General features: G+C 37.6%; 1 protein-coding gene across 3 annotated transcripts in view; it reads right to left on the reverse strand.

Annotated features, from left to right (window-relative positions):
- The window catches only part of ZFYVE28 (zinc finger FYVE-type containing 28), a 61,113-nt gene that overhangs the window by 19,172 nt on the left and 21,318 nt on the right, over positions 1-20,623 (reverse strand). For 2 of the 3 annotated variants that reach the window (XM_059817956.1, XM_059817955.1), the window contains exon 7: positions 10,750-10,854. In XM_059817956.1, the coding sequence (XP_059673939.1) occupies positions 10,750-10,854 (105 nt within the window). Of the gene's footprint in view, positions 1-1,770; positions 1,793-7,802; positions 7,823-10,749; positions 10,855-20,623 lie in introns of all 3 variants that reach the window. The other variant, XM_059817957.1, reaches the window with a different exon arrangement.

Here is a 20,623-nt window from a genome sequence, read left to right on the forward strand (position 1 = left end):
AAACCTGAATTTTGATCTACAGAGTTCAGCTTACCTTTTCTCCAAATTATTCTTCCAAACAAGTTATTTTTTTAGTTCTATAAGGAATACCATTCCTACTTGCCTTATCTAACACGCATAAATTGGCTCAAAATTCTCAGCTGATACCAGATGTGTAGGAAGCATTTCATTAATGTCAGACAACACTCAGATCTGGAATGTTTCACTGCTGATATCTGCAGAATCAAATATCACTGCAGAATATACATAGCCATACTAAGTAGCTAAAGGCAAGTCCTCATTTTCCTAACTTCTTGGTTGAAGGGAACCCTGCATTACCCAAGGCATTAAGTTAAGAAGAGATAAGACCAAAATAAGCATGAAATTCCCCTTGTGAAATATTTATCATATAAGCAATGCTTATCATGTATTTATTTTTCATATTGTAAAAACACTGCAAAGTTAACACGTCTGAAGGCAAATATCAAGAAATAAGACATCACGTAAAAGGTTGATTCCAAACAGTAAACCTGCTTATACGTTATAAAGGAACAAATACGTTCTGGCAGATACAATGAATTAGCTTTTTACCTAACTTAGCAAGCAATTTTAAAACTAGTCTCCATTTGTCATGTTAGAAGAGTAGCAAGACTCTTTCAGCACTTTAAAGATGTATGTCTAGAACAGTTGCCTGGTGTCAAAGCTTGACTGTGAAATTTAGTCAAATATGTACAAGCAAACAAAACCCAATAATGTAATTGTATACAATATCATCTTTCACCCGTGGAAGCAATCTGCTTTACAGCTTTTAAGTTCCAAAGGATACCTGGGAGCCAGGTTAAGCAATAGTATCCGTACACAATGGAAAACAGGACCAGGGAACAAGAAGATTATGACTGACATTTTCAGAAGTAGCCAGTCATTTTAGGTAACCATCTGTGATACCGTAGGCCTCGTGCTGAATTTGTTGGGCACTGACACTCATCCAAAACTTTTGCAGGCGAATCTATGCTATTGTCTGCATGCAATTTCTAAAACTACTTCAGTAACTGGTACATTCATCTCACTGATACTCATGCAGGCTGTAACTGGAAACCCCAGCACTAACCTATCAACCTGTCTTTCCCAAGCTATTACTCTTACTTTTTTAATTCGTAAGGCTGTAGTCAACTCTGGGTTCCAATTTGCAGGAAAAAAAATAAGAACAAAGAATTGCTCCGAAGGCCGTCTAAAAGACCAGAAAATAGTTGGGGAAAGACAAAGGTTGTACACATGAGGAATGACAAGAGGAAAATGATAGGGGTTTGGTACGTATGATTCCATGGCAGTAAAAAAAAAATTAATACTTCCCATTGTGCTTTTTGCAGTACCTCTGGTGTTTCTTTTTTGATACTCTCACAAGAAACACAATAAACAGCAGGTTAAAACCCTTTGGTTTCTAACATGTACTAGTTTTGATATGGTGGGGAGGAAAATTGTGAGATTAATGGCTTCTTACAATTATTTTAAGTGAAGGGGGTGGCTACACACTCTAAAATAGAGTAATTTAAACCAAATCCAGAACATGTCTTATTATTTGAGTAATAGCATATAGTTATTTAGCTAAGGACTATATTTTAAGGAATGATGCCAGAAGCTACATTTAAAGCAGATTTAAAAAAGGTTTAATTCAGAACTTTATTTCTTGCCTTTTGAACCCTAATATTTTATTAGGTCAAGAGGGTTTTTAAATGCAATCCTTAAGGTATTTTCTCTCTATTTTAAAAGAAAAGGCTAAGGAGGGAAAAGAACAACCCATCAAGTGTTCCCAAGGCTTCAAAACTTTGTCTTGAGAAACAAATAATACAACTGCATGCAAATCCCTCTATCAGGAACAATCTAGCTAGGCACCTCCAGAAGGAATGGACTTGACTAGACTACAGTATTATCACATGTATTGGCAATGCCCAGCTCCATGCAGGTTAGGACATGTGCTAAAAGCCCCATCTGCTGTCAACCTTTTGAATTCCACAGTAGGGGAATTATTTTTCATACACTGCAAGATTTGCAGAAGCCCCTTCTTAGCTTCTTTTACTCCAGTAGAGGTGGGCAATCTGAGGTCAGCTGATTAAAATAAGTAATTTGGCTAATGGGATTAGCCATGTGTCCTAAATGATATCTTCAGTCAGGAAACATTCCCAAGTGTTGAAGACTACCAAATTTGAAATCAACAGCAAGAATGTCTGCTCCACATCCTGGCAGCTTCTGTAGTTGCCCACTCCATTGGAAGAATACCTTCTTGAATCCTTCCTCAGCTCTTCAAACCTCAAACTGCAGAGCATTCTTATTGTACTTACTGTGTTCGACTTTTCAAAAGGACACAGCTGTTGAAGCAGCATCTTGCTAAATAGATCCACCATAAGAAACTCTACCTAGACAACTGGCTTATTCAAACTCATTACCACTCTGTCCTGGGTTTTAAGAAGAATGCAAAGATACTGTATTTCAAACGGGAATTAAAATAAACAACAATGCCAGTGCAGGATTTATCAACTTCAACGGTGCTCCCTCCCAAATAGCTTTTTTGGTCATTATAGATAAAACTTCTGTAAATATGAACAAATAACTTAAGAGCATTAGTAATCAACAGGGTTGCTTTCTAACCATCAAATTTAATGCCAGATACTTGCAAGGTATTACATATACTGCTTTTCTTAAAATTTAAACCAGAAAGGGATAAAACACCTGCAAGATAAGGATATTATAAAAATTCAAGAAAAAACAGAACTAAAAATGTAAGAAGTTAGAATATTGCTTAGGTTCTACTAAGACTTTCTCAATTCCACCATGACGTTTTTTCTAACACTTGATTGTAATCAAACATGCATTTAAAGCTCTCAAACGTTCACTCACACTGCAAAAGGACAAAAAATATGAGATTAGAGCACAGAAATATTTAAAGTTCAAAAATAATCCTGAACTGGAAAAACTGGAAGTGAAAAACAGAAATAATATGGCATGTATGAAGAAATGGTATGTAATACCAGCTCTGGTATCTGATACAGGGATAGAAACGCATCAGTCCCAGCTTTTATGCTTTATCCAGAACTTGATACAGGACAGACAGAACCTGGATACCTGATACCGGATACAAATTCTTCCAAGGGCAAAGAGTCATTTCATACAGCTCTTCAGCAGAGTCCTCTGCGATATGCAAGCAACTATTCTGTATGGCATAGTAAAAAGTGAATTAATTTAGCATCCAATTCCAGCAAATACTGTCTTGATTTGCAACTCCTGTGTGCGGCAGAGACAAAGATGGAGAAGCAGCACTGAAAAACATTTTCCAGCAAGAGGAACTCTGAGGGATAGGGAAACTTATTAGCACAACATTTTCATATCGCCTCCATCAGTTCCCTCAAAAAATAATACAGAACAACCAGTTGAAACATTAAAGCATCCTAGGGTCTAGAGGAATCCCGCAGGAATTCGGTATCCAGCTGTGGGAGTCAAAGCTGAGAAAAGCTAATTAAAGTATTAGGTGGAGCCTTAAAATTTTAAGTAGGAAAGAAAGTTTTCTCTTCATTTTTCACCTTCAATGCTGCTGTAAGTATGAGGAAATCCTCTCTTTTTTCCTCCGATATAATTGTGGTTTTACGATGTATCTTGGTTTTAGGCATTGCCAAAAAGTCTGCAAAAACTGCAGTTACTATAGTGATTTTAGTTAATTACACATGATCTCAAAACTCCCAAACATGGTATTCTAAGAGGGTTTTGCAGGAAAAAACAATCTGTAAAATAAAATCTGATTTCTGAAAGCTAGTAATTTTTGTTCTGTTAGTAGCACAGGGAACACCAAGTGACATTCAACAGATTTTTACACATCATTAAAATGAACACGATTATAAATGTGGCCAAATTACTAAAACCGAAAATGTAGAAACAAGAACACAAATCCATTATGATCAGTTTGTGTCAGTCTCCAGCCAGATGACATGCCTGATATGCCACCTGGAATACAGTCTCCAAATGGCAAATTTTGGGGTGTCTAATTTTGCTAGAACAGGCTTATTGCCTCTGCCACTGATGCTAGTCAGCTTAAAATATTGCCCTATTTCACTTGATTTACACAGAGAGCAACATACTTTATATTTAATTTACCTCAACCATATCGAACATTTTAACATCCCTAAAGTATGAAGAAGTTTATAATTTTAATAGGAAAAGACAAAAAAAACTTTGAACAACTGAATTTTCACCTTCCCACTGTAACAAGCTCTCGTTAACAAGTAGTTCACACAAGCTGCCTGGGTTATTCCTTGAGAAAATAAAATCAGCATCAGTTACTTGTTACTGAAGTCAAAGATATATGCATATAATATACCCAAAAATACCTTGTGGGATTTCCTAAAAGAGAATGCTATAGCTTAGAAAATGCTGCACCATTTGGAGATTTGATTTTTTTGTCTTGCAGAATGACGAACAAGATAGGCACAAAACACATCAAGAAGGATCCTGGTGGTGAAAAACTAGAGACATCTGCTTCAGTCACATATGTCTCGCTGACTAGAATCATAAGCAAAAGCTGACAGACCTCATCAATGCTGACTTTTTTGTTTTGCTGGTACTGTTCAGCTGGCTGTTGGGGCAAGGGATTTAGCAGCAAAGCAAGAAGATTGTACACAGCAGCCTGTTTATGACTGTATTAATACACATACTAATTGCCCTCACACTGCTTGAGTGACAGAGCTGTACAAAACAGCACAGACTCACAGTGCCTAAAACATACACAGACAGTTCGCAGTTCAAAATCATTAGACAGTAATAGCATCTATATTAGAAGTCATTCTGATTTGCTCACAGTATAAACCCCTTTCTCTTCCCTCAACTCTTCTCACTAAGCTGTTTATTTCCATGATTCCAGTACAGTACATGTAAAACCATTACCACCAGTCTTTTTCTGATTATAAGCAGTCTTTCCATAAAGAGCAGCTCTACAGTAAAAAGGGAAAAGAAAATCTACGGTAATTCATTGATCAAAACAAAAGCAACAGCACCAAACATTAATGCAGAATTAATCTGTCATTTTGCATAGCTTAAATATAACCCGACCAGGTTAACAGTGGTAAAACTACAAGAGAGGAGATTTGGAGACACAGCTGATTGGGTAGACTGTGACACATCAGTTAAAATACATCACTAATGCATTTGTTGTCCTCCACACTATCTACACCTACAAGATCCCCAGGATTATTTGTGATATCTATTAAAACTTGCGGGGATGTAATTTCCACTGTAGCTTTGATATCTCTGGACGATGAGATGAAAGAACTGAATTCTCCTAACATAATTCACAGTCCTGCTGAATGACCAAGTTGTTTTTCCTTCTTGCATCCTCTTCGAGGCACTGAGTTCTACTGATGAAGAAGCACAGTATAAAACCCGGTTTTGTAAAAAACCTGTCCACCCACAAGAACTGGGCTTGGTCTGCAAGATGGGCAAGAAGCTGTCTCACAGGTCACACTCAGAGCATGGTGATCAATGGTTTTTACTCAGGCTGGCAGCCTGTCACAAGTGGAAACCCCCAGGGATCGATACTGGGCCCCATGCTGTTCAACATCTTCCTAAATGATGTGGTTGATGGGATTGAGAGCACCATCACCAAGTTTGCTAATGACACCAAACTGGGTGGTGAGGTGGACGCATCAGAAGGGAAAGCCATCTTACAGAGAGACAGGCTGGAAGAGTGAGCTAGCAAGAACAGTACGGAGTTTAGAGAGACAAGTGCAAGGTCCCGCAGCTGGGATGACACAACCAAAGAGCCCAGTGCAGGCTGGGATCTGTGTGGCTGGGGAACAGCCTTGCTGAAGGGCCTGGGGACAACAAGCTGAACAGGAGTCAGCAGTGTGCTGCTGCGGCAACAAAAGCAAATCGGATCCTGGGCTGCATCCGCAGGGACAATACTAGCAGACATAAGAGACTGTGATCATCCCAATCTACCAAGCGCTTGTCAGGCCACACCTGGAGTATTACTGTGTCCAGTTCTGGTCTCCACAATTCAAGACATGGATAAACTGGAGAGGGTCCAAAGGAGGGCCATGAAGATGATTGAGAACCAGTCCTACAAAAGGAGAGGCTGAAGGAGTTAGGTCTCTTCTCCTTGGAGAAGGCTCAGGAGGATCTCAGCCCAGTATTCCAGTACATAAACGATGGCTACAAAAAGGATGGAGGCTTTCTCTTCACAAGGAGCCACATGGAGAGGACAAGTTGCACCAGGAGAGGTTTCATCTTGATATAAGAAAGAAATACTTTACACTAAGAACAGTAAATCACTGGAACAACCTCCCCAGGGACGTGTTACAGTCCCCATTGCTAGAGATTTTCAAGGTCTGATTGGATAAGATGCTAGACAAATCTCATCTAGGCTCCCTTTCCCATGACAGGTTGGACTAGATGATCTTTAGGTCCCTTCCAACTGAGCTATTCTACGATTCTGTGAACTGACTGGCAAGGTAGCTTCAAACAGTCTTCTGCAATACACCCTCTATTTCTGAAGCAAGTAATCAAAATTTCATCTCATTTATAAACTAAGATAACCTTCCCTGCCTTGTTTCACATGTGTGTTTATACTAACAGAGATACACTCAAAATATGCAATAAAGTAAGCGATATCCTTCAATTATATCCACTGAGCTAACAGCCTTGGGCTCTGCCCACATTACGCAAATACAGATATTCTAACAGAAATAGCCAGATAAATAACCCACTCTAATCGCTGGGAGACTCTTGCTATTTTGGCATAGACTTGAGTCACAATACATTTCAGATACCTCCTTTTACAGACTGTAAATAATGTAGGCTAAAACTTCACCACCAATTTTTGTAAATGCCTAAAATTGTACAATAATATACCAAACACCACTATTTAAGCCACAATGACATACCTAAAAAAAAGTGACTGCTGACCAGGGAAGGCATCTATTGTATCATTAATGTTGGTTTTAAAAGTTATTATTTATATTTAAAGTTGCCATTTATTGGTTCATCATAACTTTAAAATGAAGAAGTAGGCTTTACCATGTACCCTAGGCAGGCAAACGCTTGAATACAGCATTTCTTCCTCCCTTGCACTATCTTACACCAAAAACTCCAATGAGGCTTGAAATCAATTCATTAACTACCTTGTTTTCTATTGTCTCACTTTTCTTCATCATTCCCAAAATAACACTTGCTGTTTTCTATCTCCAGTCTTTCAAAGAAATTAGGTTCATTCTTGGCTTTAAGCATATCAAGTCATCTCATTCTGTTAGTATATGAATGGCCTTCACTTAGGTTTCCACTCAAATTAATGGCTATATCAGGATCTTGCCCAATAATTCTAATGTGTGTTGAAAGCTGACAAATTCCTGCAGTTTATTTTCAAAAACTACTGACTTTACTACTTCCAGCCCTGACATGGATAAGTTTCCAGCAGTGCATTTTATTAGCTGCCTATTTACAATTCAGTAAGTTATGGTAGTATTAAAAATTGTTCTAAAAATTACGTTTACGAGAAGAAACAATTAAAAAGGAAAAACTGGATGGATTGTTTCCTGGAGCTAATATAAACAATGGACCAATTGTCACTTCCCTGTGGTAGCTATAAACATCTCATTTTCACTCAAGTCAGCAGTATTATTCCACAGACACATGGATGTAATAAAAAAAATTCTGCATATTTTTGCAAGTCTGCACAAAACCACAGTTTCTCTGAAACCTTCTAAAACACATGGAATACACCTATTCTTTGCTGAGAAAGTTGACTACTGACATGGACACCTCAAGTCTGATATTGCTTAATGAACATTTTGAAAAAAATCACCTTCTGAACTGGGCTGAACTTCTTGACCATCAGACCTCTGAGACTAGAAGGAAGAACCTTCTACACAGATCAGGTACCAATGAAACAATCAGCCTTTCCTTAGCAAAACCATTTGAGAAGCCCTCTGTATCTTCTTTTTCCAATTTGTGCTTTAGAAACCTCAAGCTAGGTTTTAAAATGTTTTTCAAATTCCTATGTGAGCACAGTCAGTAATCAAAGTATGCAATCATAGCTCTGATTTAAGACCGAAAATCTTTGGCCCAGGTGCACTGTCAACAAGCTACATGCTTAACTGAGATTTCCACTTTTCTCCATTGACTTAACAGGGTATCCACAGCAGCAAAACTCCTAATTTAGGTGTATCAGTTTGGTGCCTAAAATTAGGTGGCATGAATATAGCTCAAAAAATTACACAGCACTGGTTGATGATGGAGAAAGTCTAAGGCAGTAAATCACAGGCTGATTTGAAGCAGCCTTCTTTAACAAGTCCCAAATGGTTCCTACAGTCCTAACAGCTTTTTCCTCCCAATAAAAACCAAAATGGCAAACAATGACCACAGTGCTCTGGGATCCAAGGAGTGGGAATTTTCTCCCTAGTTCTCCATTTGGAAAACAATACATTTATAAATATACAGAATTCCATATAGCCAACACTTCATTGTTTCAAATCCATTCAGTCTATGCTATTTAATACACTAGCAGTTAATTCAACACTGTGCTATTCTGGCTAAGGTGGTTTTTCTATGAGAACTGAATTGTTTGAAAGCACTTGGGTATTTACAAAACACATCGCAATCTGACAACATGACTTTCAGCCTCAGTATTAGTTGTCTAACAGTACAAAGGAATTGTTTATGATTCACAGGAGGTTGAAAGGCCAAATAAATGCATTTCAAAAATTCTAAGTTTAGCTAATTATTTTTCAGAACAAATTGCACATGTTAACAACAATTAGCAATTTAAAGGTAAGTGAAAACTGCAAGAAATTAAGTACATTAAACTGGCATATTTCACAGGAAAAAAGAAACAATCAAAAAACAATTTAGGTATTATTTTGGATATGCACATGACATCAGGGAGAACTTAATTATTTCAGAAAAGAACATTTCCTAGAGATTGTCTTAGCAAGGAACATGCTTGTTGTAGTAAACAAATGATACAACTCTAGAGAAGTTGTTTAATAGCCAAATAAAACTCTTTAGGTAATATAAGAACAGAACAGGGGAGCCCCTTAAAAATGACATATTCTAAAATATAATACAAATTGATGTACTGAATATTATATTTCTATGCACACAGATCTAAGAACATTCTACTGTGAAGCAGTTAGACTTCTGAGCTTTTTTTTTGTCTTATTTTATTTTATTAAATTAAGTTGTTAAAAGGAGTTTAAACTTTTTTTAAACTAAGTATTTCAAAAAGGAAAATTCATATCAGCATAGTCAAGCGCGCACTTAGCTTTTTATAATTTGACCATAAGCTACAGTAGCTAGATCTCTAGTAATATCAATCAGATACAGAAAAACAGGCAACTTAGATTTCTTGCATGACACTCAGGGATCATACAATGCTACAGTTCAGTGGACAAAAGCACAAATGCACATGTACAAACACTGCCTTATAAATCAAACTTCAAGCAAAACAAAACTTGAAAAAAGGGAAAAGACAGATCTAATTTACCCTAAGCATCAATACAGTGGCAACTACAATATTAACATACAAAGGCAGTACAGTAAGGCCTTGAAAAGAGGTGGTGCACCTAATGAAGACTTACTTATTCTCACTGCTCCAGTTATTCCTGAAGAATAACTGAGGTTATTTCTATTGTCTGTTCAGACAGCCTTGTGTAAAACAGTCTCTTTGATGTATACAGTGTTTAGAAGAGGGCAACTGTTGCATGCAGGCAAATTGGGTTTTGTTTGAAGAACAGTCGAAAGGAAATGTATTTCAAAATTAAAACCATGAAAAATAGTTTTAGTCACATCTTTCTGCCCTTATTTTAAAAATACAAAACTCTAAAAAAATTGAGCCTGAAGATGTGCATATCCTAAAAAACCCAAAACATATTATTATATGTACTATTTTCTCTATTCAGTGCTAGAAAAGACCTTTTAACCCCCTCTTTCTATCCCCAAACCTAGACAAAATTGGGAATTCCTGAAGTTCAAATGAAGTGCTGGATAGAGATAAACAGATGAAAAAGGGAGGACAAGCAGCAGTGGAAGAAGATCTACCTAGATGGAAATAGTGATATTTCAATCTGCCTGTACCAGAGTAATAATGTTATTGCATACAATGTATGCAATATATCCCATACATATATGTTATGCATACCCTAAAAAGAGCAAAGAACTCACATTTCTGCTTTAGTAACTTTGTTCTGCCCTAAACTTTATTCCTCTATTATTCTCATTAAGTGCTCTGAACAAAACTAATTAAAGTTAAAACTCATGCAGTTTCAGAAGATAAGCCTATAAACTAGTATTTGAACCAAATTTGGCCAACAGCACTGTGGAAGTTACATTATTGTTAAATGGAATGCTCCCCTCATTTTACTACCTTATTTTACTAAGCCAAACAAAATGGAAAAGACATGTTTTCTAGAAAGCCAAGACCTAGCTAAGACAAACATTTGGTACTTTTCAAGCTAAAACCTTAAGTCTCTCAAGAAATGCTATAAGGACAAATAAAAGGGAGATCATGGATAATGGATAATTCATTGCTGTATGCATTAGAGCTTTTCCATAAATAGTTGCCTCTCAATTGCCACAGCACTGAAGAAAACAGCTAAGAAAAAAAAAGCACCTGCTGTTCAAAAGGAAGAATACTCAGAAGTGTTGCTGTCACTTGACTGTTAATTCAATGAAGATTTTTAACCAAGCATAACCCAAAACCATTTGTCAAATCTGACTGCGAAGTGATGTTATTACCTCAGAGCGTATATGCTGGAGAGACTACATGTAGTGACAGAAACACTCTCATAGTCACTGCTGGAGATGGAGCTGAGGGGGGAATCACGTAAGCCATCCTGAGAACTGAAAAAACATACGGAAACAAAATGAACTGCTGAAGCGAACAAAGGTAAAAAACAGTGCACTGTGATAACTCATGGCTTGTCACGGATTATACAGAAATAAGAGTCAACTGGCAGTTGTATTTTTGCTTTTCAGAAAATGATGATACAAACCTATCTTGTTTTCTTCCCAAAAGGACAGACAATTTGGCAAAGTCATTGGGCACACATCTTAAAAATCTTCAATTTAATTCATGCCATACAGTTAAAACATTCAGGAAAAAAACGAGGACCTTACATTTTCATAGGGTATAGAGGGAATAGCATGCCCATGCTGCTAAGCATGGTTTAATGTTATAACGAAGACATAACAAAACTGAAAGTTCACAAAGTCACTGCAAGTTTCAGGCCGAGATACTCTAAACAGTAAGCTTCAAGAACTTCTGAAATATCATGACAAGTTTGATCCAAGTTTCCTTCCAACAGGAAGGAAAAAGTCTGTGAGGAAGCAGAAAGCTGACTCTTCAGTGAAGGAGATGAAGATAATACCCCTACCCCTAAATTTGCTCAGTGCCTGTAACTGCCATACATGTACGTCAAATTTTGTGCTATAAACTAACCAAATGAGCAGGAAGGAGCAGTCCCATGGCAAACCACTGAGACTTCATTAGAGGAAATCCACTAGCTACTAAGTAAAAGAATGTGAATAATTTAAATGAATGGTATACAACTTGTCTCTGGCATCTGTGGGCTAATGAAAAGCCTTTAAATAACACAATTTTAGATCTTACATCATATTATCAACAAACTAGGATTAGAAGATTAAAAATAGTTTCATAAGTACTACGGAACTATCTTGGAAACACCCATTTTTTGTTTAAGTAACAATTTACTGCTCAGCTACTGGAAATTCCACAAGCTAAAAAAATTAAATTATACTAGATAAGAAAATATGTAATCTTGAGCAGAGGTATCAAAGCTGTATTGGCTCTAGGCAGTGCTGAAGAATCATTCGAGCCTACTGAACTCAAATGTTCAGTCAACAGAAATCTTTGGACAATGCAGAGAGAAACCTAAGAAATATCTTCAGTTAAAAGAGATGTAATCATATAGGTCAGGATTATTTTACCTTACTTCTCCACAATTACTAGCAGATTTTTTTATGCTCTTTTGGTTTGCAGGGTTCCTATTCAAACCAGCTACGTTCCAAATTCTTTTCTTCTACCAAATTTACTATAGTAGCTATTTTTGCAGCTAGAAATCTGGAAGAATGCTTAAGGGGAATTCTTCAAAGCAGTGTACGGAAGGTATGTGCTCTAATCCCACTAAGAAATAATAGGATTTGTTTGCATACCTCCCACTAATCGCTTAGAAAATGTACCCCTTCATGTTCCTCATTTCTGAATGCCAATTTGAATAAATCCCAAGTGTACTATGCTTTAGTTGAAAGGAGAGCCATCACAACTGGAAAATAATTTTATCAGACTTGAACAAAAATCTATTTAACTTTCATTCGTTTTATATAATTTCCCTTGCTAATTCTGCTTGTTATGTAGAGATATATGCATTTAAACAAAGGCTTACTCTTTTATAGCTCATCACCTTTACCCATCCAATCTTACAATATGGTCATGCTACTAAAACATACTTTTACTATCTGTTTTATGACAGCTAAATGATATTAAAAAACCATTAGCATGTGATTTCACAGCATGATTGAGCAGGAGAAGCTGTCTTGCAAATATGAAATGTATTGTTCAGAATAAAGTAATCTTTGAACATCAGAACCAGGAAAGAAGAACAACTAGCAAACTCAGCACCTTCTTTTATTCTCTCTCCCCTCCCCTCCATTTCCAGATTTTTCCAGTGTAACACTCCTACCAGCTGATTTGGGTAGTAACATTTTTTCTGAAATATGTCCAGCTTGCTGTCCTTCAGTGCTTTCTGTGAAGCTCTGCCTGATAGATTTGAAATCCAATCAAAACATCTCTCTTAAGAGTGGATAATATTTATTGTCAACATTATTGCAAGTCACAGAATCACTTTATATCCTGAGCTAACTTTGTGGAGTGGACAGTCCAAGCCAGAAGGCAAAATTATAAAGAAGGCACAAAGCACTAGAGCTTAATAGTAAGATGAGTAACGTCAACATAATGGCACATGACCAGCTTACCAGACTATCAAAGACCTCAATGCCATTGTTATTTCATCTTCATAGATGTTTCTCTGATCAGCTTACAAACCTCATCTCAAATCTCTTCTCCATACTTCCCCCCCGCCTCATTTGAGTCCTCTCACCTCTAACCAGTCCTTATTAGCATAACTTTTTCTCATCAGCTTCTCTATCTCATCTCTTTTTAAGCCTTGTCTTAACACCGTTTGCCATTCTAAACTGCTTCATAAATGCCTTCGTTTTCCACTACGCCATCTTTTACTTGGTGCACAAACCTGGCCATGCTGAGGCACCCGCTGACTGGAGGATTAGATATCCATCTGGTCAGTCATCACTTGGCAATGTAAACTGCTTGGACACACTTGACACAAACCATGCTCACAGAGGTTAGGTTGTTGTAGTAAAGGATGTGCAGTTTTGACAATTACTGTGTGTAAACATTTTTCTCACTCCTGTGTACCAATAAAGATCACATTTTTTACCAGAAATAATATTTATTATTTACAATGTTTATTTCTGGTTCATATTCAGACTGTAAATCTTCAAATGAGAAATTCTGTGTTTATTTAGTACCAAGAAATGGGAATCCAATAATGATAACTGTTTTATACCTTCTCAGTGTTATACTAAACAGCTTTTTTCCCCTAAAAAACAACAAAAAAGACTCCTGACATACTGCATTCTTTCTCAGTACATGCAGATTCGGGATACCTCTTTGTAGAATTTTCTTCTCATTAGTGTCTGCCTGAAGATTCGCTCAGCTTTTCTAAGATGCTGGTAGATCCTGAGGTGAATTGACCTGCTTTTCCCAACTCATGCTTCCTGTTATCAGCTGATGGTAGGTACCTCGTGCACATGTTCATCAGCACAATTATAAGACGACACAGTATGTGCATACAGACACATTCTGTAGCTGATAGCAGCCAACCCTTTCTTCCCACACCAGCCCACAGGCGACCTGAACTTCACCGCATCTCATGCTCATTTGAAACTAGTGGCTTGTTGGATTGGAATTCATAGGACTGTTTAAACTGTGTAAGGTGGCAAAAGTTTGTTTCGTTTGTGAGGTCTTGAACGCCTACAGTGATATTTTTAAAATTACATTCTAGCATGTGATAAAACCACCATCCATGCTCATCAAAACAGAATTCAGCACTTCTGGCAAAAAGATAGAAAAAATATTTGAGGCAACAGACCAAAGTGACATGGGGTGATGTGGCTGCCTTTTTTCATGGCATACTGGCAGACTGAACTAACAAACCATTTATTTAAAGCTGTTGGCCATTTTTTGTAACTATTTTAAGTAAAAAAAACAAATTGAAAGCCACTTTATCCTGGACTGTGTGCTCTTTTCTACTGGAATGTGTTTCCAGCATCTTACATTTAATTAAACCTTTCCTTGTTTCACAGGATGGCTTCTTCATGAATTTTATTACTTGAGTTACAATCACATTCCATGTTGGATTAGTTAATTAGCATGGATCTTCTCTTCTTTATCTATGTCACACTACATGAGAGCTAACTTTAAAGCCTCATGTGTCAGCTACACCAAATCCACTTAAGTAAGTGCTCTTAAAACTGTTTTATCTACTGTACTCATTTCAGGAATCTGTATGTTGAAAGTTAATACAGTTCACTGTTGCTGCATTTGATATGTGGACCTAGTAAAAAAGGGAAGCGGATACAAAACATTAACACCTTTTATTTGCACACTAAGGCTTCATAACAGCAGTCACATTATTGGATACCACACAAAATCAGTGTTCAACAGACAAGGTCAAACACTGCCACTTTTAATGTGAGACTTGTATTGTTAAAAAGAATGGGAGGAGGGATTGAAAAAAATTCGTTATACTGAATCTGAATTTGGCCAGTTGCACAAAGAAAAGAAACAGAATACCAGAAGGGGAACAGAGGAATTTAAATCAACAGCCAGGAAAAGGACTGCTTAAGGGAAGTTTTGCAGTTGAAAGGGTGATACTTTTGTTTCCAATCAACTACTATTTCCTTCTTGCTGATGAGAAGTATTCTTTCTCCTGAATAGCTAGTTAAAAGACTAATCAATACAAGACACTAAGCAGACATGTTTTTGTTTATGTGAACACGCACAGCTGTCCATTGATTTTTAATGGAAAAGGCAACTTTGTCATGTAAAGACATTGTGCTGGTTTTGGCTGGGATAGAGTTAATTTTCTTCATAGTAGCTAGTATGGGGCTGTGGTTTGGATTTGTGCTGGAAACAGTGCTGATAAAGCAGGGATGTTTCAGTTACTGCTGAGCAGTGCTTACACAGAGCCAAGGCCTTTTCTGCTCCTCACACCGCCCCACCAGCGAGTGGGCTGGGGGTGCACAAGAAGTTGGGAGGGGACACAGCTGGGACAGCTGACCCCAACTGCCCAAAGGGATATTCCATACCATATGATGTCATGCTCAGTATATAAACTAGGGGGAAAGCTGGCCGGGGGACTGCTGCTTGGGCTGGGCATCGGTCAGAGGATCATGAGCAATTGTTTTCATTTGCATCACTTGCCTTTCTTGTTTGTTGTTGTTATTTTCCTTTTCATTATAATTTTTGTTATTATCATTATTATTATTATTCTATTTTATTTCGTTTCACTTATTAAACTGTTTTTATCTCAACCCACGAGCCTTCTCGCTTTTACTTTTCCTGTTCTCTCCCCCATCCCACTGGGGCAGGGGGGGAGTGAGCGAGCGGCTATGTGGTGCTTAGTTGCCAGCTGGGCTTAAACCATGACAGACACACACAATTTCCTTAGGTCTTACTGTGATGGGAATATTACTGAGAAAGCATGAATTTAAGACATTTAAGCAACTTAATTTGCATTGCAATATCAATTAATCTAGTTTTGATAAAGGAGCACTTATAGAATCAAATGCTATAAACAAAAAAGACAAGCTAGAAAGGTAATTTGTGTGGCTTTGTTTTTGTTTTGTTAAATGTAAATGCTAGCCATCCAAAAAACCAAATGCTTCTTTTCCATGCCTTTACAAAGGCGGAATGACTTACCTTCAAGTTGCTGTACTGAAAAAGCGCACACATGTCACAGTTTTAGACTACAGAATTGCAACACTAAGAAATGGGACAACTTGGAATACCAAGCTGGAGAAGAATACATTATTTATCTTATTCTAGAATTGCAATACAGATCAGCAAACAGCAAAACATGCTCTTCCAAGGATGCCTCATTCCTCCTCCTTGCACTGCAAAAGTATATGGCAACATACTCTATTTTTTAAGCCAAATAAATGCAAACAAATAAATGCAAACAGCACCAGTATCTAACAGCCAATGGACACAGCTAGAGCTCACAGAAAGCGTGAAGGCAAGAATATCACTTCACTATAAATTTCAGCTCCTTTGGCCAATTCTCAGGTGCACCATAAGAGGTTTCGTCAAGAGAACACTCACTAAATACATTAAGATCAAGGAAAATGGCAAAAAAAAAAGTGTAATTTAAGCTAGACATAATAGACCTGCAGGGGAAAGGAAAGAAACCACACTTAAGAATCCTTTTTTTATATCACAACTATTTTAAGGTCAGTATGTAGATAAACAAACATGCAACACAACCAGGTATTTAAAACGTGAAAACACTAGCATTGCATGACAATATGAGACAAGCTGCCAAACTTCTAAAACACGTAGAAGAATTAGCAGTTTTACAAGGACTCTTCAACTCTGGAAAGAACAGAAAGCCAAGGATTTCCAAAACACCAAAATAAACATGATCTTCACTCTTTGTAATTTTCTTTCCCCTTAGAAAAAGCAGAGTACTATGACAGAATAAGCATTTAAAAAATCTGTATAGCTTGCTGTCAGGGGGAAAAGAAGGAATACTAGATACAGATCTAAAGCGTGGGTTTGGTGTTAAGTTCTTTTTTACCCCAAAACACCAAATGCTGCTTTATCATAGTTTTATCATCTTCTGTATTATTCTTACATTATTTCTCCCCTTTAACAGTTTGTTTTGCTACATGACAGCCTTTACTTATCATCTGGACCGTGCAGCAGAGCAGATACTGACCACATCTTTGTTAAGCACTTTTCTATTTGCATCTCATTAATGCTGCTGCCCAAGACTCTGGGTGCCCTTTGTGTTTTATGTCTTTGAGATACTTAGAAGCAAATAATGGAGAAAGACATAACATCAGCTATGACTTAAAAACCAAAGCAGTAAAGACATGTCAACACACAAATTTTAAGTAGAAGAGTATTTAATCTGCATTTTAAACTCCACTGAATATTGAGGCTAGATAGAGAAGCCTGAAATAGCAGGTATTTCAGACTTAAAGGATTAATTACAGTAAACCTGACTGGATCATTGAAATTATATCTATAAACAATGTCATAATGCATAGTGTAAGAACTGATTTACTAAAAGAAACAGTTTGTGTCATAACATACGCATTTGACAGCTGCTTGATTCAGACAAGGAAAATTTTCCTCTCCTAGATGGTGACTTACAGTAACTAGAAAGTAAATACATTTATCAATTCGATGAATGAGTATATCCTGCAGCTATTCCATGTATATTAGATTGCTTATTGTTCTAGCTAATGGGTCCATCATTCTGAAAATAATCTACTGTCTCCAACATTTCCCCTATGGTTAAGTTGGCATTCGCAAGCATGAAATAGGGAGCAGTTGCAGAAGCCTAATGTGATCTTCCAACTTAAAAATACCACTGAAAAGCAGTGATTAGTCACCACCCGGGAAGCATGAGTAAGAAAAGGTCCATAAAGTTCGGTTTTGTAACGGAATTCTCTCTTTTACCAATAACGTGACTAGTGATTCAGAGGCAAGAACCAAATCTAAATATAGGTGTGTGTATATATATATATATAAAACTAAGGATCTACACACATATAATTTTTAAATTTAGTCCTCACTAGATCCCCAGATTCTGTGAGATGTCTCACAGAATATACTGAAGAAGTTAATATCAGAATGTTTCCAAATAAAGGAGCAACAATCTAGTAACAAATACCTCCATCCCTATTTCTCCACTTCTGCAAAGATGGCATATTTGCCAATTAGTAACAGATGTACTGTAGTCTCCATAATGAATAGAGAATTAGATGTAACCAACAAAGTAACTGTGGAAGAGGCTATGGTGAAAACAGACAAAACCCACTAACTTGTTAACAAAATATTCAAAAATATTCACCCAAGAGTTCTAGGAGAACTCAAGAATGAATCAGATTAATTATTAACCTCTCATTTAAAACTTCCTTGATACCTGGAGTTTAAAGATGGCAATCTCTAAAAATAAAAAGGACTCCAAGGGGACTCAAACAACTCTAGTTCTGTGCGCCTGACATTCGTACCAAGCAACTTAACAGAACATATCCAAAGCTAAAATAGGTAGACAATAATGGGAAGATCTGCCTGGGAAGAAGTAACATGGCTTCTGCAAAGGGAACCTCTTGGGAGCTCTCTGAAGGGGTCAAGAAGCTTGTGAAGAATGGCGATTCAGCTGGCAGCCTCTGGATTTCCAAACAGGTTCTGTTGAAACACCTCAACTAAAGGCTTTTAAGAAAACTAAGGAGAGATAGCGTAAGAGGAAGGGGCTCAAAATGGATAAATAATTCTTAACCATAAATCGGGAGAAGCTGTTAAACAACCACTTCTCACATGAGCGGGATGTCACTGCTGAAGTTCTTTAGAACCCTGGGGGTTTTGTTTTCACATACAATCTGCAAAAATGGGGACAGCAATGAGGTCTGAAAGGTTTCTACCCGTGCAAAATCATTCAGGGTAATAATAACAAGAGCAGACTGAAGAACTGCAGAGGATCTTAGTTGGAACAAGAGGTAATAAAATGGCAAGATGAGATTCAACTGGTAAACACAGGGAGAACGATTTTAGCGTCAGATATAGAATGACAGCCTCTGAGCTCACAAGCAAGATCTTGGGGCTTTGGCAGACAACTTCAAAAACACATCAGCTCACCACTTGGCAAAAAATCCAAAGTCAAATATTGGGAGCCATTGGAAAAACAACAGAAAATAATTATGCCACTGTGCAAATCCATGCCGCACCTCGAATACTGTGTTCAGTTTTGGGCCCCTCATTACAAGAAGGACATTGAGGTGCTGGAGCGTGTCCAGAGAAGGGCAACAAAGCTGGTGAGGGGTCTGGAGCACAAGTCTGATGAGGAGTGGCTGAGGGAACTGGGGTTGTTCAGTCTGCAGAAGAGGAGGCTGAGGGGAGATCTCATCGCTCTCTACAGTTATCTGAAAGGGGGTTGCAGAGAGGTGGGTGTTGGCCTCTTCTCCCAAGTGACAGGACAAGAGGAAATGGCTGCAAGTTGCATCAGGGGAGGTTTAGACTGGATATTAGGAAAAATTTCTTTACTGAGAGAGTGGTGAAGTATTGGAACAAGCTGCCCAGGGAGGTGGTGGAGTCACCCTCCCTGGAGGTGTTCAAGGAACGTGTGGACATGGCGTTGCGGGACATGGTTTAGTAGGCATGGTGATTTTGGGTTGATGGTTGGACTTGATGGTCTTATAGGTCTTTTCCAACCCTAATGATTCTGTGAAGTGTAGTTCTGATTCACTTATCGCTGAGGGGAAATAGTACAATTGAAAAAGGTTTAGAGAAAGACAAAAAGGAATTATCAAAGCTATGGACAACTTCTGGACAAAGAATGATCAAGTAGGCTGTGACTTTTCCAACCTGAAAAAGTGACCACATAGGCAAAGCATGACTGAGGCCTACAAAAATCACAACCAGTGCAGAGAGGCCAGGCAGGATCTAGGAGCCGTTCAATGAAGCTGTTAAGAGCCAGGTCCAGTCCAAACAAAAGGACACAGGCTAACACGGACCTACAGAACTCTGTAAAAGGATGATTCTCATGCAAAGTTTTTACACAATATTAACGGAGGCTGGACAAGAGGTTATTACATACACAAACCATGGGAGGCGGAAAAAGAAGCTTTATACATATAGTTTTATTATGTTTTGCAGACTTGTTACCACAAATTTTACTTAATACCCTACCGCAAGGAAAGAATTAGTAGACAAATTGTCTGAGTTTTGTAAACAATGTATGATTTATCAGGACATGCAGTAATTACTCTTGAGCAATATTCCACTTGGGGTGTTATAAAAGCATGAAATGTTAAAGGGATTTGTGAATTACTTCTTAAAATGAAGCCCACTCAATTTCTGTTGTAAGGCCTTGAATATAATCATACTTGCAAGCCTAACATCACAAATACTCAGAATAATGAGGAAGATAAAATTACCTTCTCAAAAGTCGAGTTTTGTGCATGGTAAGTTGTGTTTTACCTGTAAGGGGAATTAACTCTGGCCCAAAGAACTCTTGATTCTATTTCCACTACCAGTGAAATATTTCTTAATTCAATGGGTATGTTATTAAACAAATGTTTATTTCTGTAGCCTTTGTATTGTGGTAATGCTTCACGTTTCAAGCTACCCCCACACTGCATTATCCTGAACCCTCTACACATATAACAAAGAGAGATCCTGCATCACACACACAATCTCAGCAGTACTGACACAGTCAGGCACCAAGGAAGAAAACTGTCACAGAAATACAGAAAACAATAATAACTTCTATTTAATTTCTTT

The sequence above is a fragment of the Gavia stellata genome, chromosome 5 (genome assembly GCF_030936135.1).
Source record: "Gavia stellata isolate bGavSte3 chromosome 5, bGavSte3.hap2, whole genome shotgun sequence".
Classification (NCBI taxonomy): Eukaryota; Metazoa; Chordata; class Aves; order Gaviiformes; family Gaviidae; genus Gavia; species Gavia stellata.